This window comes from Mesocricetus auratus, unplaced genomic scaffold, assembly GCF_017639785.1.
Source record: "Mesocricetus auratus isolate SY011 unplaced genomic scaffold, BCM_Maur_2.0 Super-Scaffold_15014, whole genome shotgun sequence".
Classification (NCBI taxonomy): Eukaryota; Metazoa; Chordata; class Mammalia; order Rodentia; family Cricetidae; genus Mesocricetus; species Mesocricetus auratus.
In genome coordinates, this window is record NW_024429186.1 from 2,517,512 (window position 1) to 2,545,494 (window position 27,983).

The window sequence follows — 27,983 nt, forward strand, 5'->3', positions numbered from 1 at the left end:
TATCTGTCTGTCTCTTCCTCCATTTCTTTCTGTCTGCCTCTTCCCTATCTCTCTCTGGGTCAGTCTGTCTGTCTCCCTCTTTCTCTGACTCTCTCCTGTCTCTGTCTGTCTGTCTGTTTCACTCTCTTTCCCTGTCTGTCTGTCTGTCTGTCTCTCACACACACAAACACACACACACACACATATAATTGGCAATTAAATCGATGCTAGGCTATTGTTCTACCACTGAAGTACATCCCCAGAAACACAAAGATTTAGTAGTAGATACATTAATTCAAGAAGACCCTTCCCCTGAAATTTATAGCTACACAGTTATAGCTTTATTTTTATTACATTTATTTATCAAGGGGGCGTGCCATCCTGTGGGGGGGGCTGGTGTCAGAGGATGACTTGTGGCAGTTTGTCCTCTCCTTCTGCCGTGTGGTGTGTCTGGGGACTGACCTCGAGCCCTCATGGTTGGCACTGCCCGAGCCATCTCACAGGCCCTCAAGTTTGTATTTCTTTTTTTATAAGACATTTAGGAAGATTTTTAAACTCCCATATCAAAGACAGCTATGGGAAACCCAAAGCACTCGAGGCCCCACTGACGCTTCCCCATTTGCCTCACATTTCCACACAACTGCTTCTTGAGCAAACCACAACTGTGAGCCCCCAGTGAACCCAGAAAAAAACCCCTCCCCCGGACTGACAACCACGTGATCCCCGTGTGCGGAGGCTTGCCCTGCCCTGCTGAAACCGATCCTAGAAGGAGCTGTGACTGCCCAGCACACGGTCCTTGCAAGCAGCCTGCTGCTTGGAAGGAAGCAGACCTCATCTGACCAAGGTAGCTTGCTAACAGGTACTTGGTAATGACTTCAGAAGTAAGCCCAGCAAAAGATTTTTCCCTTCTGATTTTTTTCTTGATCGTATTTTTGAAGGAAAAGTTTCCCATCCTTTTTTATTATTATTATTGTTATTAATCTGGATTGGAGAAAAGCACACATTTCATTTATTGTTGGGATTACAGCTTCTTATGAAACAAACCAGAGCTCATTATAAAATCAATATCAACTTAGCCACTGTGCCCCCCGGGAGGAACGCAAAAAGGTCACTCTAAGAAATTCAAACAGTTTTCTTGCTGCAAGGACATGATTTTAATTACAGATACTATTAATTAGAGCTGCCACCAGGAAGAGTTTTTTTTCCCCGTTGTTGTTGTTAATTATCACAAAACTCGGCCATAAGTATGCGTTTTCTCTACCCGAATTTCTATAAAAATGAGTCGTTACTGCATGCAAGTCCAACCTTTCGTTCTATCAATATTTTATACTTGAATTTCAAAGTGTATCAAAGGATGCCATGCTTTCTAGAAAACCTGCGTCCATACGATCTCTGTCTCTCATACACAGAACTGACTAGTGTGATAATTTATTTATGCTCTGACACTAGCTTGGCCCCAAGGACCTGGCATACTGTATTGATGGTGTTGCTCAATAGAATTCCTGGGTAAATTCTTACTAGTTTATGTGACTTTTTTTCCAGGCTCCTTCTTCAAACATGGTTTTTCTTTGGCTTTGAAGCAAAGCTATGTGCTATGTGCTTGAAATGCCATCTTCAATGCATTTGAAGTTGCCGTTTCTTTATAAGAGAAAGATCATCCTGCCCATGCTTGTGACCTGCTTTGGAAGACCAGAGGCTCTCTCCATTCACTGATGATGATAAGAATTCTGAAATGGGAGCAAAAGCTGTCTCCTCCTCCTCTCCTTTAAGCATAGGGACTTTATAAACTCTTCTCAACTTGTCACATGGGCCAGAGGCAGAACAGCCACAAAGTAAGGGGAGGCCAGCTCAGGCCAGCTGAGGGTGGCTACTGGACAGTCAGGGTGTTCCCTGGGAGCCTGAGAGCTCACTGAGGTAACTTTGACAACAGGACAGACACCATTTGCTTTATACATATTGTGACCTGTGAGTTACTGACAGGACATTAGATAGCACAGCCAGGTAGTTAGAAAAGACAAGAGATCCAACGAATGGGAGAAGAGTCTCACAAGTGCATATTGATTCAACAACAACAAAAAAGAAGCAGCCATTGAGTGAGTTGTTCTATGCTCCTAAGTAGGAAATGATTAGATTGAAATGATATTTTATAATAAGGAAATACGATTCCCGTTCTACACATTCTAGGCTTGCACTGCTGCTAAGAGTGAAGTGATAGTTACATTATAGAAGAGGTCATTAATCGTGAACCACACACTACGCGCAACTTACAAAACTATGGGATGTTGGTTATACCTCCTATTTTGGATCTGCCTCTCCTACTTCGCCCGGGCTTCTGGTCTACCCCCAGGCAAGTTGGGGTGCCTGTCTCTGTGTTTCTAGCATACAACTGCCCCTGCTGACTGGTGAAGACACAGGCACCTTACTTTCCATCTCTCAGGGTTAGGTTTCACTTTATCCAAATTATAGCAGAGGTGTGGTGGCACCAGATTGGGTCAAGAGATTCCCTTTCTGCAGGACCCCAAGGAAGTCGACGATTTAAAACAAACATCTACACAACCAACTCATCTCGCAACCGTGGTGAGCTTCGTTAATAGTGGCCCAAATTAAGGTAACAGATAATGCATAATTCATGCATTGTACTTTTTCCACATGTCTAATTAGCAACCCACTTTCACAGCTAACACAAAGGCTATCCAAGCACGGTGTAACATTAATATGGAACCGTAAAAAAAAAATGTGGTTACGAGGTATTTGCATGCATGCTAACGAGGAGTTTCAGATCGTCATCATAAAAGAGCCCAAACTAAGAATTAATGGGAAGACTGCAGAGGGACAGATTTGCCCTTCTCCCCCAGCCCCCAAATCAAGTTTGGGGTAAACCCAGTGGGGCACTTTGAAAAGTTTATTTCTTTTACCTGGTAGGCTTCAGTGGCATCTGCACTGGGGTCACCCCCTAGTCCAGACAACTTCTCCTTCAGCTTGTAGTGGGAGTTGTGGCGTAGGCAATAGGCAAGGCTGGAAGCCAGGAGGACAGCCACGATGCAGGCGATGGAGAGGAAGGTGAGGACAATGAACTTGGTAGAGTCTTCCTGCTCTTCCTGGTGGGGTAGGAGCTTGAGTTTGTCTTTCTGGAGGGGGAAGAGGAGGAGAAGGACAGGTCATTACTCAAGGAACCTTGACCCCTGTAGGTCATAAATCCCGCCCCTCTCCCCCCCCCATACAACTCCAGAGTTTGTATGGCACCAACACAATGGGGACGTGGGCTGTGTAGGGGCACATGTGGAAGGAAATTTCAACACCATAGCATCTCCGAACTGTCATGCTGTTGAGCAGAAGGTGAGAGCTCCCTGAATGGTGGAATGTTTTTTTTTTTCCCCCAGAATTGATGATGTAGAGTATCTGGTACCTAATTTGTTGCTTTAAGTGAAACAAAGTATACATCCTTTCTAATCAGATACAGAATTTATCCCAGAGCATGTAGCACAGTGCATGTTTGGCAAGAGGTGGGTAAATTGTTAACAGAATTAAACACTCTCCAGATCCAATAGAGTCCACTGGGCCTGACTCATTCTTCAGTTGAGATTCCTCCTTAAGAACTGGGGGGAGGGAGGCGTGGCCTCTTGCTTTAAGAGACATTCTGTGGGCCAGCCCAACCAGTTCTAGTCGCTCTTCCTAGGGATCTGTAGACACAGGCTCCAACTCCCGGTACCTGAGTATTGTCCCTTAAAAGGGGGACAAGGTCTTTGAGAACAGGCGTTGGAGAAGTTCACTTCTCATCTTGGGGGAATAGGTGAGGAAACCCTTTCGTGCATGTCACTCAACTCCAGGGCAGATAGCCAGACAGCGCCCCCCTCATTAGCTTCATTAGGAGGTGTATTAGCAACAATTAAACACGCCGCAGGAAAATGGAAGGGCCGCAGGCAAATCGCCCGGGACTCTCGGCCAGCAACCCCCCACAATTACTCGGGAAATGAATGGAAGAGCACGCCCCTGCCTCTGTCCTGGTTGCTACACGAGGAGAACAATTAGCAAACTCCTTTCCGCCACCTAATTTCGCGTGGTAACAAAATGGATTTTTCCCCATGAATGCCTGGCCTGCCTATTCATTATCTCTCTCTTCTATTAGTAATTTTCTGCCCGGCTTTCAGCCTCCCAACTCTTCGCTTCCTCCAGTCTCTGAGTGTACACAGTGTCTCTTATGTCAGCCCGGGCCCATTTTTATCTTGTAATCATAAAGGCCACCAAAGCAATTATCGCCGGTCTTGACTGGAAAAGCTGGTCATTAATTAGCCTGCTTTTGCCTTCGGTGAGCGCGGATTAGTGGGAGCCGGGACCGAGTTAATGGAAACGCGGGTTAAATGAGAAAAGACACCGGGATTTCCTGCCTAGATGTGTGTGTGCGCGCGCGCCAGCGCGGCGGCTTGGTTCTGCTTGGCTCTGGACCCCGGGAGGTTCCTAGGCTGCAGTAAAGGATGGAACGGAGGGTGCTCCAAGACCTAGCAGAGGGAACCGTGGGGCAGGGATCAGGAGACCGGGAGCACAGACCTGGACACTTCACCAAAGCCTGAGTGGCTGGAACCCCCAGGCTGCTGCGGGCCAGAGGCACACAGGGGGGGCCCTGCACTTGGAGAAAGCAGTGGGACTCTTACCACTCTTCTCCTGGCTTCCTCCCAGGTCCCCGCCCCCTTCCACTCCCACCCAGCCCACACAGGGGCTTCTAGAAAGAAGCGGAGAGTCGCCCGCCCCTCCCCCCAAGACAGCGAAGTCCAGGTCCCCTTCCCAGTTCCCAAGCTGTGCTTCTTTGCCGATCGCCCGCGGGGACCCAAACCACACAGACAAATCCTTTCGGCCAGCCCAGCGTCTCCGCGGCCCTGCAGCCGGTGAGGCCGCCCTTCTCACACGACAAGCAGCAGGCTGTGGTTCGTACAAGTGCAAAGACTTGCCTGTAAAGTTCCTGGCCAGTGAGCCCTGGCACGACTAGAGAACTAAACTGGGCGGCGGTACACTCCCCAGTTTCAGTGCAGACCCAGGCATGCCTGGACGGGAGATGGTCGCGTCTCTTCCACCAGCGGCCTCTTTCCTGCCCTTTGCCTGTCTCTCCTCTTCTCAGCAGACCACAACAAAGGCAGTGGCTGGATGGATGATTGTGCAGGTTTGCACCCCACCCCCTCCCCCGGAGCTGTTGGAAGGGGACCCTGAGCCAAGGTCCCAGTCTCGGCTTTGGGTCGACCTGCACATTATTTGGCACTGGAACTAGGACCTCCCTAACCTTCTGCCTTCAGGTAATCAGACAGCATTATGCCACCAGCCGTGCTGGGTCTTAGTATACGGCAGAGACCATCAGTATGCCCCTGCATTGGGACATTGGACCAGTGGTTCCACGGAGCTGGGAACCATCAGGGCTCTCGGCACCAGGAGGTCAAAGACTCAGCCTAGGAGCACAAATGCAGTCAGGATGACAGCAGTACCCGGTGGAAGGTACTGGGCATATTGAAGCCACAAGAAGAGGCAGGTGATGAGGCTCCCATAACTGAACTTGGCTCCAGCCCGTGGGGCAACCAGACCCAGTGAAAAACCTGGGTCTACCTCGCTGGAAGAGGAATCCCAGGGAGGTGGGCTTCCTCCTCCTCCTCCTCCTCCTCCTCCTCCTCCTCCTCCTCCTCCTCCTCCTCCTCCTCCTCCGTTTTACTTTAAACCAGTTGTTGCCTTGCCTCCTCCTGCCTGCCTCTACCTTGGGGCACTGGGATTTATTCTCAGGACCAAACCAATGTGTCAAGGCTAGAGCAGAGACATCATTATTCTCACTGGGCCCCTGTGGAGGAGGAACTGAAGGGGAGAGGACCACCGAGCCCAACTTTACAGGAGCCCCAACCCCAACTTCCACTGAGGTGTCTTATCAGGTTATTCCAATCTCCATCCTCCTCTACCCCCACTCTCCCACCCCCATCAGGAGAGTGGCTGCTGCCCACAGTTAGTGACAGCTGCAGAGCTGCCTCCAGATCCCCTAGCCCACCTGAGAGCAGGCTCCCCACACTAGAGAAGGGCCTGTGAGGTGCCAGTCTTGGAGGCACCCAGAACTGAAGCTGTGGGCTCCAGGGCCTGGATGGAAAAGCACTCTGGGAAGTAGGCAGAGTGCAGATTGAAGGGAAGAGACCTCAGACAGAGAGTGTAAGGCAGGGGGAGACCTAGGGACCCCCTTCGAGTCAATATGTAATATTGGGGTCTGGATTTCAAGTGACTGATGGCTTCTCTCTCTTAGGCATTCTCTTCCTGACAATAGCTCCAAACACCCTTCCCTAGGGGGCTGAGGCCGGCTTGGGGAGAATTGCAAGCAGTAGGTCAGGACTTAAGAATCTCGGGAGAAACAAAAATTTCTAGAAATTGTTTTAAATGTCAGCTGACCGTCCTCTCCTAGGCACAACGACTGAGTTAATATGACTTCATATTTCCTTTTTATGGAGTTAAAACAATCTCAAATTTAAAAATGCTTGTAAACCAGGAGCCTCCGGGGAAAGAAGCCAACCTCCTGGAGTCTACACCTGCGCTGATCCAGGTGCAGCCCAGAGAGTCCCCAGACACTCTCAGAGTGGTGACTCCCCAAGGGTGAGCAGCTTGGTATGGGCCACAGGCTGCTTTCCTGGGCCTCCCGGACGACAGTCCCGACTAATTAGAGTCATCTTATCGGTCTGGACTTGAAATTGAAAGAAAATGATGTTTAAATATTTATAACTTTGACATTTACAGTCAGATGTCTTTTAGAAGCAGAACACCTTCTGCACAGTGGAAGTGCTTTCTGAAAGTTTGGAGCAGTGCTGAGGAGGGTGGTGGAAAGAGGCGTTCTGAGAAGCAGGGTGCTTGAGGTGCAGGACTGGGGGGTGGGGTAATCTGTGCATCCAGGATGCAGGAGGCACACTTGCCAGCACTCCCTACCAAGTTCTCAAGCAGCTGGGAATAGGACAGACTTTTTTTTTTTTTAAATCAAGTCCAGGTTGCATCAGTTCAGAGGCAGCTTGCATGAACTGCAGCCTCCAAGCATGTCTTGCTGCTGTCTTCACTTGCAGCTCCTCAAATTGAGAACACAGGACGTTGCAAACTCTGTAAGGTAAAGTCAGCATGGGGACCAGGAGAGTCGATTATTATGGAGCTGATCTCCGGACCTTGGCTGAGTTCAGCGTCCCCACCTCTGAAAGGCAGGCTCACAGGGGGGAAGGGGGTTCCGGTGACATGCCTCCTGAGACATCCATGACAGCACCCTTATAACTTTTAACGACGCTGTGTGATAAGCGTTGGGGTTCTATACCTAGGGTCAGTTTGTGAGTGCTAAACCGCACCAATACAGAACTTGATGGTGAATATTTGTAGATAGGGTACCACCGAGACAAGATGTTTTCTCAAGGCTGTGTGATACAGCTCATTCAATCAACAAGAACCTGTCTTAAGTCTCCGTCTTACAGTTTAAAATCTGCTCTTACAAAAAAAAAGTTATGGGTATAAGCATTCAGTTTTGTTAATAATAAATTTCTGTTGTTGATGCACTTGTTTGTACCATTTCTAAGGAATTTGTTTTGCAACCTTGATCCACCCTGGATTAGCACACCCCCTACACACACACACACACACACACACACACACACACACATTTTGGTTTGCAAAGGCCTTCACTAAAGATGAGATGAAGGGGGCACATCCCCCTCTCTTTGGGGACCCAGGTTATTATAACTGCAAAACCTTTCCCCCTGTGAAACAGGAAATAGTCTCAGAGACTATTAATGGGCTACTATAACAACTTTGTCTTTAGCTGGCAAGATGAGCATCTTAGGGAATTATTTGGAAATTTCTTTCTAAATGTACTCAGATACACTTATTAAAATATAGTTGCTATCACTTTAAAAACCGGTCACAGTTTTCAGTGAAGCATTTCCCAAGCCAGCCCAGACAAACGGGCCCGGTCAAACTTAAAAATGGTGAGGGGAGAAGGTGTCTTGAAATATTTTAAAAAGTATTTTTTAAAGCTGTTAACTGAACTATTTTTAATTTGGAATTTGCCACAGAATTCTAATAAATGAGAGAAGTCAGGCGGAAATAATCATGTATTAATTCTCTGCATTACAAAATCTTTTCAGAAGCTATTATCAGAGCAAGAGGCATTGCGGCCTGAATTCGGGGTGGGAGAGGGCCTTTGTGCAGCTGAAAGCTATTGTTCCCCTCTCCTGATGAAATTGTACTTGCAAATCTGCCATTCAAACAGCCAAAAAAAAAAAAAAGGCTTATATGGGCAAAAGAATCTCCAAGAAATGATTATTCTTAAACATAAACTTTAATGGAAATAAGTTTTGTGCGTTTTAAAAATCGGCTGTTTGTTGAGTTTTTCAGGTGTACACGTAAATGAATATACAAAAGATAATAACTTATTTGCTATCTTGAAGTATTCCTAAAATAGCTGTTCTGAGGGAGGGAAGTGTTCCGTTCTAAGATAAGGAAAGATTCATGATATTGGTGTTGAAAGGAAGGAGAGACAGTCGTGCGAACTCATTTTTAAGCACACAAATCGTCCCGGAGTGGAAGAGCGAGCCAGCCAGCCAGCGGAGAACAGGCCAAAATGAATCTGTCCAAAGAGGAAACCTGCCCGCTCGCATTTTTCCAACCCACTGGCTGTGTTTTCATTACACCACAACTCAAACTCGGCGGGCACCCTCAGCACACTCACAGGCCGGTGTTTTGGCCTGTTTGGTGCCCGAGACCTGGCTTGGCCAACATGCAAGCTTTCACCCTCACTGTCAGGAGTTTCCTAGGGTAACGTTCTCTGCTATTGAAGGAAGACATTTGGCCTTACTGTTCAGTTCCATCCCTTACTCGGCCCACCCCCCCTTTTTTTTTTTAAATTCTCCCGCTCTCTGCAGACCAGAAAGGCCTTGGCTGAGGCTGAGGCTCAGGGCCAGGTGGTTGAGAAGAGTCCGAGCACCGGGTCTAGGGAAGCTGATGGCCACAGTCACCAGACCCCTCCCCCACACCGGGAGTCTGACCCACACCAGCCTGGGCTTTGTCACCCCGGTTTCCCGGTCCCTTCCCCCCTCACTAATTCTCAAGATCCCCGCAGAGGTCGTGGAGATCAGACCATAGCGCAGGACACAAAAGGTCGAGGGTTCCTAGGAGCTTCGGCTATTCACAGCCCTGAGAGGGTGCTCGCAGGGACAATGCGGGCTGCCCAGCCTCCCGGGCCACAAAGCACGCAGGCCGACCAGCCGAGAGAGAAGCATTAACGTCCCCAACAACGACCCTACCCAACCAAGGCTACCCAGAGCTTAACACCAACCCGGCCACCGCCGGCCCCGCCGCCGCCGCAGCCACCACAGCACACCTCCGCCTGCGCTCTCTACCCGGGCCAAGGCGCTCTCGGGAGCCCAGCCGGGCACATAGACTGGGGGCTCGTGGGCATTTCCTCCTGTGTGGGTGGGCAGTAAAGAGCTTTCACCTCCTTTCTCCGCTCCCTCACAATTGCTTGATCCCTAAAAACTGAAAACCTCTGGGAACACTAAGCCCTTGACTCCAGACTGGGAAGGAAGGCTGTTGGGCGGGAAAAGGACCCGGGCGGGTAGAGGCACCCAGAGCGGGCTCGACAGGTGAACTGCAGCGCACAGCTAGGTCTGCTGCGTACAGGGAGGGCCCTGGCGACCCCGATACTGACTCCTTTTCTTTCAAGCATTCCGGCCTGGAGCGCCGTCGCGGGATCAGTGCAACGAAGACGCAAGAGGACTTAAAAAGTCAATGTTGCTGATCTGGGGGTCTACACAGCTGTCTGGGGAAGCAGATCAGGCAGATCAGGCGGGTTTTCGGAGCCAAACCGGTAGTCAGAAATGAAGGAACTAAGCCCTTGTTCAAACAGCTCTGAGTCAGAAGTTTCTCTGGCGAGTGCGCGACCGCCCCACCTGGCGTGTGTGTGGGGGGGAGTGGGGGTTTGATGGATAGGAGGTAGAGAAAAACGCAGGTTCCCTTTGGGGGAGGGGAGTTGGAAGCTCGAGGCTGGAGGTGCAGGTCCCAGGACTCCGCACTCTCCTGGGTCGCTCCACCTGCCTCACTAACGCTCCGCCCCGGGCCCACTTGGTCCTCCTAACTCGCTAACAGCTGGGATGCCCGGATGGCACAGAGGCACACCCCAGAACCTCAGAGAGGAGAGCAAAGAGATTCCCAAAAGGTGGTCAGAAGACCCCCCACATACACACACACTGGTCCCTCTATGCTAGCTGCTCATCTGACTTCATCCACCCTCCCTTTCATCACCATACCCATCTCCGTCTCTGCGTCCTCACCGCCTCTCATCCTCGAGACTGTTTTTTTCCAAGTTCTGAATTTTCCAGAGAGCCAGCCTTGTGACAAGCCGAGAGGATTATATGAGGGGAGGAGTCCTACGAGACCACAGTCCTATTCTCCCCCAGCGAAGTCTCCTGAAGGTACAGACTCAGGACTTCTGTGTCTCCCTTCTAGTCTGAGCGCTCAGGAAGACCTGCCCTGGTGGGCTCTCTGTCTCATACCCACTTGGAGATTATTCCAAACGCAGGTCTTTCTGGTTGGCCAAACCTTTGAAAACAGGTGTCCTGCGGCAGGCCGGTTACCCGCTGAACTGGGCAAGACACCCAGGTCGTACATCTGAGCCCCAGAAACACACCGTCAACCCTTGGGAGGTTCTGTTCCGAGCCTTGTCACCACCGCACTTGGTGATGCCCTGGGGGTATCCATTCTTGATCCCTTCAGCCCCACCCGACTCCTCTCTCCTTTGCCAGAGCCAACCGACCACCCCTCTCAGTGCCCACGCCAGGGTTGGCAGTTCCTGGTTACCTGCAGCTAGGCGGACGCTGGGTGCCCAAGAGAGCAGGAGGAGGTGGGGGTGTGCGCCCGGCCAAGCGGTTTCGGAGCACAGCTGCCCCGGCCGCTGGCAACAGTAGCGCCATCACCACAACCAACCGCTTCTCTGCGTTGGAGCCACTGACGACCGGGGCCATCCTGCTTCTGACCACAAACTTCTCAGGCGGCGGGTGGAGACAAAGGTGCCGCGCGTCCTAGCAGCGACGGGCGCGGTGGTGGCTCCCGTTCGGAGCCAGCGGGTACAGGCAGTTCTGCGAGGCCTCTCAGCGCGGACGGGCGTGCTCCGCCCCAGCCCGGCCCCCTGGCTAGGCGCACCGGGTCCCGACGTTGCGTGGGCGGGTGCTGGGCCCGGCTTGGGACGGTCCCCGCAGGGCGGCCGGCCGCGCGCGCAGCTCCAACCAGCGCGGCCGCAGCGCCCCGCCTTATATCCGGCCCCGCGCGCACCCGGCCGGCGGCGGCGCGGCTCGCGGCCCAGCCACCGGTTGCTATAGCGATGTCGTCCCCCCCACCCCACATGTTGCTGACAGCAATTGGCTAAGGGGCCGTGGCTCTCCATACACCCTCATCCGCCCGAGACTATGAATGGACATAAGCTTTGTCAGTCATTGGAACAGCGCCGAAGCCAGGGCCTTCGCTGGTTCTTTCTTATATTCTTTTCTTTCATTCCTAAGTTGCACTTCGTTCTGAACAAGTCCTGAGTAGCACTAGGGTGAGGGAATGAGGCCTCGGCTAGAAAAGTCACCCCTCATAGCTCTACTGTGACCTTTGCTTATGGCAGGGGGAGTGCTGCGTAAAAACCCTCCAAGAGAAAAATAAATTACGGTAAACCGGGCCCTTTCTCCCCTTTCCAAATAGAAGCATATTAATTACTTAGGAGACAACCCCCCCACTCACACACACCGTACAGGAGCCCCGGTTTCTAAGACCCAGCTGCTCAAAGGAAGGTACTAATGAGACTTTGTCACCATTTGGTCCAGGCCAATTGCGGGGCTGCTAGCCCAACATGCTGGATTGAGCAGGAAAAACAAAACAAAACAAACAAACAAACAAAAAACCCTAGCAATTTCGCTTGCATCCGTACACTCTTCTCCTCACTCTAAATGACCGCCCTGGATGTAGGTGGGTAGAACACGGGACTACTTTTCCAGTCCCCAACTACTCCCCAATTACTTGACCCACCCCCAGCTAAGACCTAAGGCGGGAGTTGAGTGGGCTGGTGCCATCCAAGAGCTCTCCAGAGCCCCCCTGCCCCCACCCCGGGTTTGGACTCTACTACAACGTCGTGTTCCGGGGCTCTTCCTTCCCACACTCTCCCTCCTTAACCCTTGCTCGCCCCAGGGGCGCTGCCACAGGTTGGGCACCCTGGTGCGCTGCGCCCCCACGGAGCGGCCGGGAGCTGGAGAGTTGAAACCCAACATCTGTGCGTACAATGCGCTCTTCAAGGCCCACAGCTGCAGGAACAAGGGGAAGAAAGGAAAGTGTGGGGGAGCAGATCCTGTCATACGCAGATGACAGTCTGAGGAGGGCTCTTTAGTTCCTCTTTTTCTGGAAACCCCGACGCCCTCCCCCATCTCTTCTCCTGCTGCTTTCCCATTGTTCCCTGCACTTGGGACAGCTGGAGACGAGACGAGGGCCTGCACAACCCAACACCCCCACCCCCACCCCTCCGCACACCCGGAGGCCGCAGAGCCTACTCCTGGGTCCTTGGACAAATCCACTTGCAGGCCAGGCTGGGAAACGCGGAGAGCTCCCTGTCTTTTCATCCACCCGGGAGAGGCCCCAGGTCTGCCTAGTGCAAAGCGAGGTTGCTCCCGCAGCCAGGCGAGGGCTGGGTTTCTGCAAAAAGAGGGCTCTCAGTGCTACCCAGTGACTGACTGCTTCAGTCGACGCTGCTTCCCAGGGACGACTTCCTCTGGGTCTTGGCTTAAACTCTTTTGTTTGGTTAGTTTTAATTTACACGGGCTGACGGAGGGAGCCCCAGAGGCCTGCGGTGGCTGTATAACCCGCCCCTACTCTGTGGATCTGAGTAGGTTGCAAGAGGCAGCTGGTGATTCCATGGGGAAGATGAGTTTGGGGCGGGTGGTGGTGGTGGTGGTGGCAAAGAACAGAAACCGGGCTTCTCCCAATAGTGACTCCTCCTATGACACAGTTGGTGGGGAGGAGTCAATCAGTTGCGTTAGGAGTGCCCCTATGCCAGAGGATAGGCCCTGCAGACACCCTTCAAACTCGGTGGCTGCATGGTGATCCTCTCCGAGCGGTTCCCCTCTGCTCCTCCACAGCAGGCCCGGGGCTCAGCAGTACACCGAGGCCAGTTGGCTACGGGCCTATCATGGCAAAAGACCAGGATGGCCCCGGTGGTGGCTCTTCTAAACCCTGCTGTCACCCTCGGGCCTCAATCTACTGGAGCGCCTGGTGCCTTGAGTCCCCAATAGGCCTCCAAAGCAACCTCTGGTTCAGCCTTGGGCTGACAAGGAGAGAGGAATGGAAGGAGTTGTCCCGTGGGCTGGCACAGAGAGTAGAGAGAACAGCAAGACCGGGGACACGGAGTCAGAGCTAGGCCCGGGGGAGGGGACCTGCAGCCCTCAGCCTCTCAGGCAACCGGGCCTCTCCATAGCAACGGCCTGCATGCTAGCACTCCTCCTCCTCCTCCCGCTCTCTTTCTCCTTTCTTCCCTCTCTTTCTCCTGCTTCCCCGCCCCCTCCCCAAATCCCCCCCCTCCCCCGCCACAGGACTTGGAGAATGGATCACAGAATACTGGGACCGGGAATGCAGACTTCCTCTCTATGATGAGAGGTTCAGCCTCCCAGGTGCCGCGGCCGGGTATACCCTTTTATCCATCACTCAGCAACATTGCGAGGACACGCCGTGTCCCACGCTCACCCTCTGAGATGCCAAGGTACCTGGCCTTCCGCATGGAGGCTCCACGGGGAACACGCGGGGGGGGGGCTGACAACCCAGTGCCAGGCGCTGGCAATAGGCGCCCTTCCCCGAGATCTGGGAGGGGCAGCGGAGTCGGGCGGGGTGGGGGATGGGGGCGCCAGGCTGGGGCAGAAAGGAACGCCCGCTCGCCCGCCCGCACGCCCGTACAGCCTCAGGGAGTTCGCGGCCCAGTCTGCTCCAGCCCCAGAGCCAGCCTCGCGAACGGAGTGGGGTGTGGTGGTGCCCTTAGAGGATCCTAAAGGCCACGAGGCGCCTGGCACATCCCAAGACGCGACTCGGCGGTGTCACCCTCCTGTCACATCCTACTTGCTTTTCTCGCCTTCCGTGGTCCCTGGTCCCGAGCCACAAGCAGGTGTGGGATACAGCCACTCTGCTCCAACTGGCACGGACCCCCCGCGCGCGCGGTCAATTCGGATGAACGCCGCCGGCTGGAGAAGGCCAGGGACCAGGGCAGATGCAAGCCAGAGCAGCTCGCTCGCTGCCCCTGCAGCTAGCCAGCTTGGTCTTCCACAAGCATCAAGAGACATGGAAATCTGTAAGTAGAGGCGTTTGTTTTACTTTAGTTTCCCAGTGTCCCCAAAGGGCTCCTGCCATGTCTGAGCACCAAGCTTCGGGATTTAATCGGAATCCAATGGCCCACTTGTCTTTGCCCGTGCTTTCAGAAAGCATGACCACCAGGGTACCATAAGTTGTATTTTGGCCATCTTTTCAATAATGAAGCGGCCTTAAAGCCACCAAGTAGTTGTTTCTATCTAGAAAAGTGTATTTTCTCACCGGCGACCCTCAGCGTTTCTCATGCCTCTTGCTAAGGTTGCCCAGGATAACCGGGCCCTGAGTCACATTCTGGCCGCGGAGGACATGGAGCAGCTCCACAAACTTGCTGTCATGGGGTTAAGGGAAGAGTTTGTACTTCCTGTGTGGACACTTTCCCCCTAGAAACTGATAAGCCCCCCACCTTCCTTTTGAATTCTTATTTTCAGGGCAGGGAAAGCCCCTTATAAAAGTTTCTCAACAACGGCAATTCATGCAACACTCAAGGAGGACAGTGATATTATGTTTTTCTAAATCACAGAAGCTTAGGTCTCTTTTCATAACACACTTCATTATAGGTGGCTTCAGTACCATCTCTACAAAAATGTGAGCAACACAAAATATGCATGAGACCTATTACTTGGAATCATTTATAGATGACACACAGGTATGTTATTTATATAGAAGTTTGGAATGGTTGGCTGGTGAATAAATAAGAAAAAAATCTATCATACGTAAAACTCCCTAAACCTGCAAAAATTCCCAAATATAGTTTAAAGTGATTTGTTGGTCTCTGCTAATTCTTCAACGCTTAAAGTGAATTTTACATTTTTCATGTGTGAAGCTCACTTGCTGTTATAAGAATCTCATTTTCAGTTCAGGAACCAGAGTAGCCTTGTAGAGAACTCAGCCAAGTGATTACAGTCACTTTCCAGCACACGGACTTATTAAAGAAAATGTAGTTCTTAAGCAAAATAGCAAAAGGCTGTTATGGAACACACATTTGTGGCAAGGCAAAAAAGCAAAACCGCTGTCTCAGGAAGTTTAACTAGTGTGAAAGTAGACTATGATTTTTAAAAGTGGTTCATTTCAGGAAGCTAAACCAATTGTGTGTGTGTGTGTGTGTTTTAATTTACAATTTTACAATTACATCTAATTTACAATTATATCTCACATGTGTAGTATTTAACATGCCTGTGTTAGGAATCTGTTTATAAAATGATTTTCAATTATCAATTAGAAGTGGAACCAGAGTTTTAATTATGACTTTTTTTGGTAGCACTTTTCTCATATCTACGAAAGAGGTGTTTATTTATTTATTCTTATTTATTTTTTTTTGGCAAGCAGAATGTCTGTCTGGGTCGGCTTCCCAGGGAGTTATGGTGGTTTGGTATCCTCTGGGCTCAGCTTGGGAACTTTTACCTTCACCCCTTGGTTTTTTTGTTTGTTTGTTTTTTCTTTTTCTTTCTTTCTTTCTTTCTTTTTTTTTTTTTTTTTTTTTGAGACAGGGTTTCTCTATATTGTTTTGGAGCCTGTCCTGGAACTCGTAGAGATCCGCCTGCCTCTGCCTCCCGAGTGCTGGTGCTGGGATTAAAGGCATGGGCCACCACCTGGCCCCTTCATCCCTTGTTGGTGAGGGTTTTGTGTTTGTTTTTGCTTTTCAAGGGCCATCTTTGGGAGATCAGCAGATCAGCCCAAGGGTTGCCACAAGGGCCAGTCACCGGGCTTTGCTGACTGTGAGCAAACTTCACCCCATAATGTTGCAGTCAGTTCAAGAACAGGAGTCTCCTGGGAGTGGATGACTGGGTCCTGCTTTGCTATTTGAGCGGCTATCAGGTGTGGCTCTTGGGGCAGTGTGACCTCGTTTTAAAACCAGGAGGAGCCGAGACATTCTGAAATCGTTCACTCAAATGTCTTACTTGAATTTAGGGGGAAACAAAAAAATTCTTTGATCAGCATGGAAAAAATAAAATAAGGTCTGCACTATGAAATAAGGTCTGTGTTTCCTTAGTAGCATTTCACATAGTTACAAGAAGCTGTGTCCTTAAAAATTGAAAATAAATAAATAAAAGTAAAAAAGGACTACGTGTGGTGTGGCATGCATACATTCACCTTTTCCCTGCCCACCCCCCAAACAAATGAGTGTAAAAATTATTTAAATAAGCAGTGTGTCTCAGCAGAAACTCATGGCTGATGGGTTGGTTAGCAGATGCGTGGTGATTTTGCAGAGTGTTTTCCTTGCAGAAACTTCGAGATTATTATTCAAAGGACAAGAGGAGCTCCAGGCCCTTGTTGTTGCCATTATTAGTTTTGCCCATTAAAAGCAGTGTGCCTAGGGATGTGTGTGCTCCTGGGGCAGTCATTTACAAGTGGGGATGGCGTCCCTGGAGGTTCATCTGGTTTTATTCTCAGATTCCAGAGAGTCCGCAAGATGGATGACTGATTGTCTCCCTGATTGGGAAGATCTAGCCATTTATTATTCACAAGTGACGCTGTAAATGCACATTTAATAACGTTTGGTATTCAGGATAGCGCGTCTATAGTGTGTTCACAACTAGACCTTTATTCCTCACAAATTTAGACTAAAACTCCTTTGACTGAACCTCTCTGCAGGCACATTACCACAGGAACGGGAATCTAACTTTTTTTTTTTTTTTTTTTTTTTTGGAAATGGCTAAGTGGTACGACTGTGTTCCAGGGAAAGGAAGCAAGAGCCTCTGGAGAGAATTTACAGGGCATCTCTACTTTATTTTTCTCTGTTAAACTTTTCTCCTTCATGTGTCTTGTTAGGTATGGACCACAGGCCCCCTTGTAATTGTTTGGAAACAGCTCCTTCCTTGAGCTGCTTTGGAATTAGAAGTAGAACAGCAACTGAGGAAAATATGTTTGTTTCACAGTTATGCAATTCTGCAGTGCGGTGTTCATACATTCTTTCAGAGAGATGGATACGTGTGTTTCAATGGAGGGAAACAGGCTCCAGTTGATTGGGCCCAGCAAGCTCTCCTTCCTGTGGGGGGTCTACAGAGGAGTCAGTGGTGAAAGTGGGTCCTCTGATACCGTGTGGCAGGTAAGTTTACAAATATTCAGATCGAGTGAGAATAAAAAATTCAGGGGTGGTGGTGGCAGCTGGGTGCTTCCCTGACAGAAATGAAAAAAGTCTCAGGCTTAGCTGTCACTTTGAAAAAATTTAGTGACAGCAACTCAAAACTCTGTTGGGAGGGGAAAAAAACCCACAAAGTTACTTGAAGTAACAGTGAGTTGGATAATACTGCTAAAACTCCATCAGCTTTTCTCTAGGGATAAACATGACTTGATGGTGTTTTGGGAGGCGCAGCTCACATTAACACAGGGCCCCAGGGACCCTGTTAAGCACTGGGGGACATCTTCACAGCCCATCCACGATCATCTGTGGTAGGTCACACCCTCCTTCAACACGGCTCAGTCATTCTGAAATTCCTGTTTAGATTCACCTTTCCAAAACCTAATTGAATATTTTAAAGCTATTTTTTTCCACTTATGACTGGCCCAAAAATTCTACGGCCTCATCACCTGTTTCTGTGCCCTCACAGCCAGTGGCCTTTTGAATATTTAAAAAGATGAATCTTTAGAGAAAGACTGCTTCTTACCGTTATCTTAATAAGCCACTTCAAAAGACTCATGGGGAGCACAGGACGCCTCACTTCACGAGGAAGTGACTCGTTCCTTTGGGTGACTGATGGCTGTGGATGAAGACCACCCTCACCTGCTATCCAAACATGGCCACAGTTCTCTCTTGTCTTCTCCATGACCAAGTCCTGTTGGGGCAACACTCAGCCTGACCTTACTTCCTATCCTTTGTTGAGGGTGTCAGCCCAGGCAGTCGGGATTAATGCCCACTGCCCTCTACCTGGTGGTCTGCCCCGTCCGTTCGACCACTGTATGTCTCTCAGTGAGGCCTCCACTATCTCTGCCTCAGATGGAGCAGGTTGGCTCCTTTTGTCGCAGAGACCTGGTCCAAACAGGAGAGAGACCCGGGACAGCCATGTCCACGTGAGAGCCCCTGCCAGCTGGAAATGGGGCTCCACCTGCAACCACTCCCTCATCCCCTGAGCGTCTGGCCAGTGACACCGTGGCCTGCAGTGGTCTTTCACCTGGTTGGTACCTGGCGTGGCATCCCCTAGGTTTATTAAAAATGATGCAGACGTGTTGTCATTTCGCATACATGTGTCCGTGGCCTTACTTTCTGTGATTCGGTGTCTGCAGCAAACCGCAGGCCAGAGACACTAAGTCGTGAATTCGGAAATAAAAAAAGACAATTTTTGTCAGTTTAAAATTACACATCTGGGGGGGGGGATGTGATGGACTCATGCCATCCTACCTTGTATTGGATATGGTTCAGCCCTCTGTCCACTGTATCCAACCGGCATATGCTACACTCTGTCGGGCACTTAGCTGTTTCAGTTAATATCTAGTACTTGCATTCAAGTAAGCCTTATTTTACTTAATAACGGCCCCAAGGCACAGTGCTGGCAATTTAGATGTGTCAAAGAAAAGCTATAAAAACGCTTCCTTCGAGCGAAACGCTGAAAGTTCTTAATTTAATAAGGAAGGAAAATATCGTATGCTGAGGTTGCTAAGATCTATGGTAGTAACACAGCACACTGTGCACCATGGTTCTGCACTGTCCCTGGCTGGGGCGTCCATTGAGGGCACTGGGAGATGTCATCTGCAGTAGGTAAGGGAGCCGCTGTACAAAGACTACCTCACCCTCACACTCACACACAGTGTGCCTACTGTAAGCCACACTCAAGGCACCTCACCACACACTCCTGTGCTCACACACACATTCACAATACGGGCACACTAAGCTACACATGGACTGCTCAACACACACATAGCTTACGCATGTGCTTATACAACACGTACACCACCTGGCATACACACCACCCCATGGAGCTCACACACACATGCGTTAGTTAATCCCCACACACAACCACCTTGCCTGCTACACACGTGCGCACATACTTTACACAGCGTCCGCATCAACCTCCTGCCTCACATGCATGCACATGCAACTCGCACGCACATAATAACCCATATGCATGCTAACTCCTGCACACACTCACACGGCTCATACGCACGCTCACACTTTTCATATACACGCACACAGCTGACACACATCGTATCAGCCTGTCCACACTACCTCCCGTGCATCCTCCCGCTGTTCACGTACATGCACGGTACCTTACATTGCGTGTTCACGCAGCTCACAGACACGCCCACAGATACATACATATATGCATGCACACATGCGTATATATTCACACTAATCCACACTCACACATTTATACACCTTATGTGCAGACTCATATGGTTTACTCGCAGTCTCACACGGCAGCGCACATGCGTGTTCTCCAGCCCACCCCATGCGCTGTTGAGTCTTTGCATATGTGGAAACAGGTGGGCATTGGCTTGTTTCCCCTTGGCTGCTATTCTCGATTTGATTCATTCTCTCTCCCGGGACCTATGTGATTTGTGCATTTCTGTCCGAGTTTTATGGATGAGGAGATCAGATTGATATGCAACAAATGGAAACTTGCAAATGGACCTGCACTGGATCCTCCGTAAACACACACACACACACACACACACACACACACACACACACACACACACACGTTTATTTACTGGGGGAGATCTCTGCCTTAGCCTTACTCTCCAGCCAGCAGCAGGTCAGCGGCGTGGAGCTCCGAGGAAGGCCATGGGACACTTGGTCACCCTTGGATCCTGCAAGCCTCCCTGCCACCAGTGACAGGCGTTATTTGAGAAATAACTCAATAGCCGCCGGCTGTCTGTGGATAAGACAGCAACTTTCTTCCTGAACCTCTGTGCAGTGTGTTTGTGGGCTGTTACGAACAAGGCTCCTCTGACGACCAAAAGCGTCGGCTGCCTGAGTCTTTCCTCAGCCACGTCTGTCTGTGCTTGGTTCTGGAGCACACAGCGGCAGATTTTTGTCCTGTGCTGTGGTACAGGTTTTATGTGAGGAAGTTCTAGCTCCGGGTATGGCCACATAGTTATAAGGAATGATGGCTTTGCCAAGGGAGGCTGGCGTGTTAGAAAGGTACTTTGGTGTGTGCCTCTCGTAGCAGAGAGACCACGTGGCGCACGTATGCCCATAGCATGCGGTCTGCAGGTCCTATGTTTGTCCATCTCGGGAGTGAGTGGCTGGTCCTGTGTTGGTGAGAGATCAGGGCTGCTGTTCCCGATCGGCTGCTGGCACGGGCTGGGTGACAACAGTTTATGGAGAAGGGAGGCAACCATTCATCCCGCCAGCTCAACATGTTTTTTTTTTTTATTCTCAGTTATCTATGGTTTTACACCCCACGCACAAATAGAAACTCACAGGTATAACAGCCAGTATCCACACTGGATGGGCGGCAGTGGTGGCTCTGTTGAAATTGAGTTGCCTCTGCATCTCTTGGTCCAGGAGACCAGGATGGGTGGGGTACCTTGGAATCTTGGGGGAGCCTTCAAGTCTCAAGCTGCCTGCCAAAATGACCATTTCCAAGTTGCTGCTGCTTTGAGACATGTTGGTCTCAGGAGAAAGCTGACGGCAGAACTTGTGGGGAACCATACAATCTTATTTTTTTCCTCTTTTGAGACAGGGTCTTGCTAAGTATTCCAAGCTGGCATTCAGCCTCCCAACAGTCATACACTACTATACTTTGCACAGAAATGATAAGTTAAAAATATAGTGGGGGGAGGATCATAACTACATTATAGACAGCAGAGAAGGATTCGTTAGGAAGTGTTACTAAGGCCAGCCTGTGGCAAAGTCATCGGAACCTGACTGCTAGTTCTGAGACATTACCGTGTGGCATTACCGTCTTCGACTCCAAGGGGAAGAGTTTGGTTAAGTATGGTAGAAGTCACTTTCAAGATGAGGTGACAAGTCCCTTGCTGTCTTTGCAGCTGTGAGCACGGCAGCTGCCAGGCACGGGCTGTTGGAGCCACACCCGGCGTCTACAACCCTCAGGGCTGAGGCTGTTAGTGTTCGGGGCTTGGGACAGACCCTCCACCCAGTGAGGCGACACTGGCAGCTGGAAGCCCTCATGGCCCTGTTCCAGACCCCTGGCCCACAGAGACAGAAAGCGTGGCCTTAAGTAGCCGCATTCAGAAGAACCTGTCACACAGCAAAAGATCACTACGAGAGCTAGGGGCAGACTTAAATACGCTGCTTGTGTCAGAGTCACTTTAGGACCCTCCAGAGAAGAAGCTCGTCCTAGTTAATGGAAGCCTCTGTACAGTGGAGGACCGAGAGTCCAGAATCTGCACAGGACATCCCTGCAGAATCGCTACACCCACTCAGACCACGGCTTCGCGGCAGCACTGTGCTCAGCCTACGGCTCTGTGCCAGAGAGTGCTTGTATGTGTGTGTGTGTGTGTGTGCACGTGTTCATGAGTGCATGTGTGTCTATGCATGTGTGTGTGCACGTGTATGCATGAGTGCATGTGTGTCTATGCATGTGTGTGTGCATGTGCATGCATGAGTGCGCGTGTGTGTCTATGCATGCATGTGTGTGTATTTGCACATGTTCATGAATGTGCGTGTGTGTGTCTCTGCTTACAAGTCATGCCTCTGTCCAAGAGTACCCGCCCCGCCGCCCCATTCAGGTGGGGGATTTCTGTTGACTTTGTCTTCTTCCCTTGCAGCTTTTCTTTCTTTTTGAAATATTACTATTATTATTATTGTTATTGTTGTGTGTGTTTGTGTGTGAAAATGAATGCCACATGGGGGCACCGGATCCATTGGACCAGGAGCTATACATGGTTGTGAACGAGCATTCTTAACACGGTAACCCCTCAAACGGTCTTTCTTGAGAACAAAAGTTTTTCTGTGACTGGGTCTCGTGTATTGCAGGCTGGCCTCAAACTTACTAAGCAGCTAGGATGACACTGAACATTTGATCCTCCTGGTGCCGGAACTGCGGGTGTGTGCCGTTTCCCCTTGGCTTATGTGGTTCTGAGGATCAAGCCCAGGGTTTCCTGAGTCCAACTGAGCTGTACCATCACCCCCCACAAATGACTTTCCTTCTCTTTTTAAAGATCTTTGTTGCATGTGGTATGTGCATGAGCACGTGGGCATGAGCGCATGTGTGTGTGCATGTGCACATGAATGCATGTGTGTCCGTGATTATGTGTGTGTGCATGTACATGTTCACCTGAGTACCTGTGTGTGCGCGTGTGCACATGTGCATGAGTGCCTGTGTGTGTCTCTATGTGTGTACATGTGTAAGTGTGCGTGAGTGCAAGTGTGTGTCTACGCATGTGTGAGTGTGCATGTGTGTGTCCATGATTGTGTGTGTGCATGTGCATGTTCACATGTGTGCATGTGTGTGTGAATGTGCACGTACGCATGAGCACATGTGTGTGTACATGTGTGTAAGTGTGCATGTGTGTGTCCATGAATGTGATGTGTGTGTGCATGTGTATGAGTGCATGTGTGTGCATGTGTGTGTGCATGAGTGCGTGTGTATGTCTACGCATGTGTGAGTGTGCATGAGTGCATGTGTGTGTCTGTGTGTGTGCATGTGCACATTCGCATGAGTGCATGTGCGTATCTATACATATGTGTGTGCATGTGCAGTGTACATGAGTGCGTGTGTGTGTCTGTGCATGTGTGTGTTTGTGTGCTTGCACTTGTGCACATGAAGGATGAGACACTCACACATGCTGAAGAATACTTGCAGAGTTCTCTTACTTCCACCACGAGGATCCAGGGGAATGAAGCAGCTGCCGTGTATGGCGGAGAAAACGTCTTTACCACTGGGCCATTTTGCCTTCCCCGGCCTTTCTTTTTATTTTTTCCCCTGTAATGCTACTTGAATGCAGCAGGCATTCCAGACTCTCCCGAGAGACTCAGCTCTACCTGGTGCCCACATGGTCGCTTGCTCTTAAACGCGGAAGCCACGCTTGGTGCTCCTTGGTGGTCTTAGCGCTCATCTACCCTCTTGGCCCCAAGTCATTCTTCTCGTCCCCTGCCCTCCCTTGACACAAGACCGTGTCTCCACCCAGCGGTGCCCACTGCTTCCTGTGGTCACTCGCCTCGGCTCCCTTCTTCTGGGGACCAGGTTGTAGCCCCTCCACCTTCTACATGGCTTAAACGGTTGGCCATGGTGTTGTCGGTGTGAACGGCCAGCTATTCCTGTCCCCCCAAAAGAAGCAGTAGAGAGAGGGAGAGAGAAGCAGCTGCCCGGGCTGTGAGCCAAGAGGATATTAACCATCTCTGCATTCCCTCCCGTCTGAAATTGCCATCCCTGGACGTGCCTCGCGCGTGCTCAAACTTTTATAAAACCACATAAGGCACCCCCAGAAAGCAGCTCTAGGCCTGCACACATTCTTTTTAAAAAGCAATTTACTGCTGCGAATTTAGGTTTCAGCTATGACGGTGCCACATGATTGGTAATTCTCTCTGTGGGACTTACGGGTTCATGAGCTAAGGAACGTAACATCATTACCTACAGGTGTGTGATTTCCTTATCCTTTATATGGACATAACACGGGTCATAGTCACAATTTAATAACAACCCAAGCAGGGCTCAATAAAAGTCACCATCAGAGGCGGGAAATGTTCTTCCATTTATTTCTCTGCTAGAGCTTGGCAACCAAACAGGGTTTAGATGGAGATTAATTGCCACCTGAGAACTGACACTCTTCCAGCATGATGTGGCAAGAAGCCCCACCTGGGCCTCCGTGCTAAGCTCTGCTACCACACAGCAGAAGAGGATTCCTGGGCTTCTGTCCCTTGTGTGTGTGGGGGGAGGGCACCCCGGGGTCACTGCTGGGGGGCACATATCTCAAGTGACGATGACATCCCGTCCCATACGGCAAATCCTAGGACACTGTCTGAAATGAGCCACCTAATTTTATTTCTAAGAAAATTACCAAGGTGAGTTAGACCTCTGAGAATCCTTCCAGGCCCTCCACAAGCAACCAAGAGAACCTCACACTGGATAGAAAATCCAAGAGGGACGTGGAAATCACCTTCAGTGCCCATTTGTAACCCGCTTACTCGGTGGTTCTGGGGGCCAGGGGACACAAGGCCAGGGCCTCTGTCCTCTCCAAGTGAGCATCCCTGGAAAGCTCCCTGATGGCTACCAGGCACCTTTACTTCCTGACACGCCTTTCCTCCACAATGCTCTGAGGGAGGACCACCCCAGCTCAGGAGACAAAATCTGGGATTGGTGCACTTGGTTCAGGGCTAATATGTTCCTGGTTTCTTGGATGCGTGACCTGAGTTTCAGGGGATCCAGAAACCCTGGAGGATAGTGTAGTGTCCCCAACTGTCTGGGATACACACCTGCAGGTTTGATAGTCTGGGAAGCTAGGTTCCTTAGATAGATGATGAAAACCAGGAAGGGGAAAAGTCAACATAGACAACAAAGAATTCTGGCAGAGTCCTTGGCCTCAGACCAGAGGACTTTGCCTTAAAAGGAAGTGGGAGTCCTGAAACGGGAGCTTTCATTGTCGTTTACCGGCGAGGAACAAACTGGACGCTGGAGAGAGAGGGGGAGGGAGGGAGGGAGAGAGAGAGAGAAAGAGAGAGAGAGAGAGGGAGGGAGGGAGGGAGGGAGGAGAGAGAGAGAGAGAGAGAGAGAGAGAGAGAGAGAGAGAGAGAGAGAGAGAGAGAGAGAGAGAGAGAGGAGAGCGCATGCACAAGCAGTGGTGTTTGAGGGCCGCATACGCCAAGAGGAGAGTGCCCAAGCTGTAGGCGCCAAGATGGGGCGTGCTCGAACTGTGAAGCCAGAGAGGCACTGCCAACCGTGGGTGCTAACACGAGGCTGAGGAACGTGTGGTCCAGATGTGGGGACCGAGGGGAGACAAGTGTAGCCTTCCAGCTGCTGATGGAGCCAGCCCGCACAAGCCACCTCAAGACACCGTGGTGGGCTCACCAGGAGAAGGCTAAAGCAGAATGGTGGATAGTTCTAGGTTAGCCTGACCTACGTGGAGAAGCTGCACAAAAGATTGAAGACAGAGGCAGGGGAGTTTTTTCTACTGTAGAACGACTTGGTACTTCCCCGAGGACGTGTGGGCCAGCACTTGCTCACATCTTTGGGCTCTTGTTTGACAAAGAAAGTCAGATGTCTAGGTTATTTTCATAACATTTCTCAATGCTAAATAAAAAGAAAAATCTCAGTGTGGTTGTGCGTCCTTATGGCAAGCTGTAGCCTCGGAACACGACCTGTTTGGAGTCAGGATCTTCAGAGGTAGCCAGACCCACAGAGTTCACAAGGGTGGCCCTGTCCGCAGCCTGCGCCCCTGTATCAGGGAATTCTGGACACAGAGAAACACACGGAGGTAATGGAAAAGCACACAGGGAGAAAGCGGCATGAGGCGTGGCCATGGCCAAAGAGAACACCCTTGTCAAAGTGGGAAGAGCCCTTCTCTCTCAGGAACTCCTGGAAAGCGTGAGGCCCTGGGCATCTAGACTTGCAGGACCCGCTGATTAGGCTGCCTGGTACGCGGCACTGCTTCAGAAGCCATGTAAATTCACATACCACCCAACAACGTGCGCGCGTGCCTGTGTCCCCCGGGGGGCCATGCGCATTCCCATATATCTGTCTGTGGGCTGGACTTGGCCGCCCACCTCACCTGCTGGCTTTAGCCGAGCTCAGAACGACCTTACCTGATGGCTTACTGGGGTGTTCTCCACTGTGAATGTGAGAGTCAACTTCTGTCCTTCCCCTCCTCCTAGCCCAGTGCAATAAAATTAAATAAAAATAAAATATGACTATTGGTCTTTACGTTCTCAGCAAAATATGGAACGGAATGAACTGTGGGAACAGCCCGATGGCACGCCTCTACCAAAAGCTGCCAGCTCACACCACCCTGCCTCATTAGTGAATTTCTTAATTAATGCCGAGCGGGATTCAGTCCACTTGGGTGGAAGTTTGTCTAATGGTGCCATTACTCCAATTCTCAACCTTTTCTTTTGGATACTGTAAAACAAGCAACCAAACAGAAACACCGCAGAGAAGCCTCCATAAATTCCTCAAGGTAGACCAGCATCCGCGATGCCTGCCTGCCAGCCAGTGTGGTAGTTCCTTGGCCCCTCAGCAGACACCGCCAGAGAGAGGGGGCGTGGTCCTCCCCATGTGTGCATCCACAGGCCCTAGCATTTTAACCAGGGGCTAGGCGGGGCCGCTCGTTCACAGTCCCCCAGAATATACCTGCTATCTCTCGCGAACATTCGCCAGGCGCTGCCGTTCTGACATCTCCCCCAATCTCCCCAGTCTCCGGGGTACCCCATGACGTGAGTGCTGCCATCCAGCGATGCCGTGGGTCCTGAGACGTCTGGACTAGTGCTTCAGTCGCGGGATACAACCACGTGCCCGCTTAGCCGCTGCCGTTGACCCTGACAGGAGCATGCCGGTACTCGCTCTGCACAGTGAGTGGGCCGTTCTCGCCTGGGTGGGGGGAGGGGGCTGGTTCTGATTGCCACCACCGAGATGACCGATCTGCTCACCGTGCCCCCCCCCGTGTGGTTTGCTTTACAGAAATGGATACATGGCGGGACTCCACATTTTGAGGTGCACAGCTGCAAGCAGCCACCAGGCTTTCTGCACAGCGCATCCTCTGTGATTGCAAAGTGATGAACGGTCACCCGGGCGGGATGGGCTTGCCTGGCGTTCCGAATTCTTGCAGAGTTGTTTCGTGAACCGCACCGTAATGTTTTATATATATATATATATATATATATATATATATGTATGTATGTATGTATATATATATCAACCCAAAATATAGAATGAGCGCTTTTTCTTTTTTTTTTAAAGATTTATTTGTTTATTATGAATACAACATCCTGCCTCCATGTCTGTCTGCAAGCCAGGAGAGGGCACCAGATCTCATTACAGATGGTTGTGAGCCACCATGTGGTTGCTGGGAATTGAACTCAGGACCTCTGGGAGAGGAGTCAGTGCTCTTAACCTCTGAGCCATCTCTCCAGCCCCCTAACGAGCGTTTTTTTCAACCTGCACTCATTACTGAATTTAGTTGGCACTGTGCACGGGGCTAGGGTTGTTCATCTTGCCTATTACCACACAGCCCGTTAGACAGCTATGCTTTGACCGGTTGTTGGCTCCAGAGTGGTGGCTGTGTATCCCGACCATGGCGGAGGTCCAGTACACACTCCTCTTCCCCCCAGGGCTAGATGCCATCCTGAGTCCCAAGGAACTTGGTCTGTATGTCAAGCCAAAGTGATGAGCTCAGGTGATGGCCCCTAGGGCGGCTTCAACACGGAGAAAACTCAGGAGCTTAGAAACTGTTTTCTAGACACATAATTGCTCTGGGCAAAATGTTCCACCTACTTCCTTCTTCAGAAAGTGACTATCCTACGGGACTAGGAAGCCTGGACCTTGTAGGATGAGTGGACTCAAACGCAGAGACAGGGAGGCTGCACCGGGGACACTTGTCAGCAGGTTACCTGCCTTCCTTAGGGAGACTCTAGCCTCCTGCTGTGCTGTCAGTGTTTGGGGGGCTCTCCTGTCACCCTCACTGAGCAGACACCATTTTGCTCTGCCTTTTTTTTGTCCCTCACGCTGGAGAGAGGTGTGAAGTAACTTGAATGGGGGTCACGCCGGGAAGAGGTGGCATGCTGAGCATGCACGGTCACTGTCCTCTTGGAGACGCCA

The 27,983-nt window shown here is 50.7% G+C and overlaps 2 protein-coding genes across 5 annotated transcripts in view; one reads left to right on the forward strand and one right to left on the reverse strand.

The window, feature by feature from the left end:
* Ptprn2 (protein tyrosine phosphatase receptor type N2) overlaps positions 1–27,983 on the reverse strand; it is a 653,364-nt gene that overhangs the window by 114,039 nt on the left and 511,342 nt on the right. Inside the window, 1 exon segment of the mRNA XM_040742316.1 lies at positions 2,895–3,107. Within this exon segment, the coding sequence (XP_040598250.1) occupies positions 2,895–3,107 (213 nt within the window).
* LOC110343610 lies at positions 12,915–27,071 on the forward strand. Of its 4 annotated transcripts, none has more exons than XR_005876052.1 (5): positions 12,915–13,735; positions 13,929–14,314; positions 17,248–17,377; positions 26,583–26,737; positions 26,847–27,071. XR_005876052.1 is itself a non-coding variant. In XM_040742317.1 (4 exons), the coding sequence occupies exons 1-4, from the start codon at positions 13,623–13,625 to the stop codon at positions 21,265–21,267; spliced, it is 675 nt and encodes a 224-aa protein (XP_040598251.1). In that variant the 5' UTR covers positions 12,916–13,622; the 3' UTR covers positions 21,268–22,044. The 4 variants fall into 4 exon arrangements, 1 of the variants encoding a protein (XP_040598251.1); XR_005876051.1 differs by having other exon boundaries at positions 12,916–13,735; positions 17,208–17,377; XM_040742317.1 differs by lacking the exons at positions 26,583–26,737; positions 26,847–27,071 and adding an exon at positions 21,262–22,044 and having other exon boundaries at positions 12,916–13,735; positions 17,208–17,377.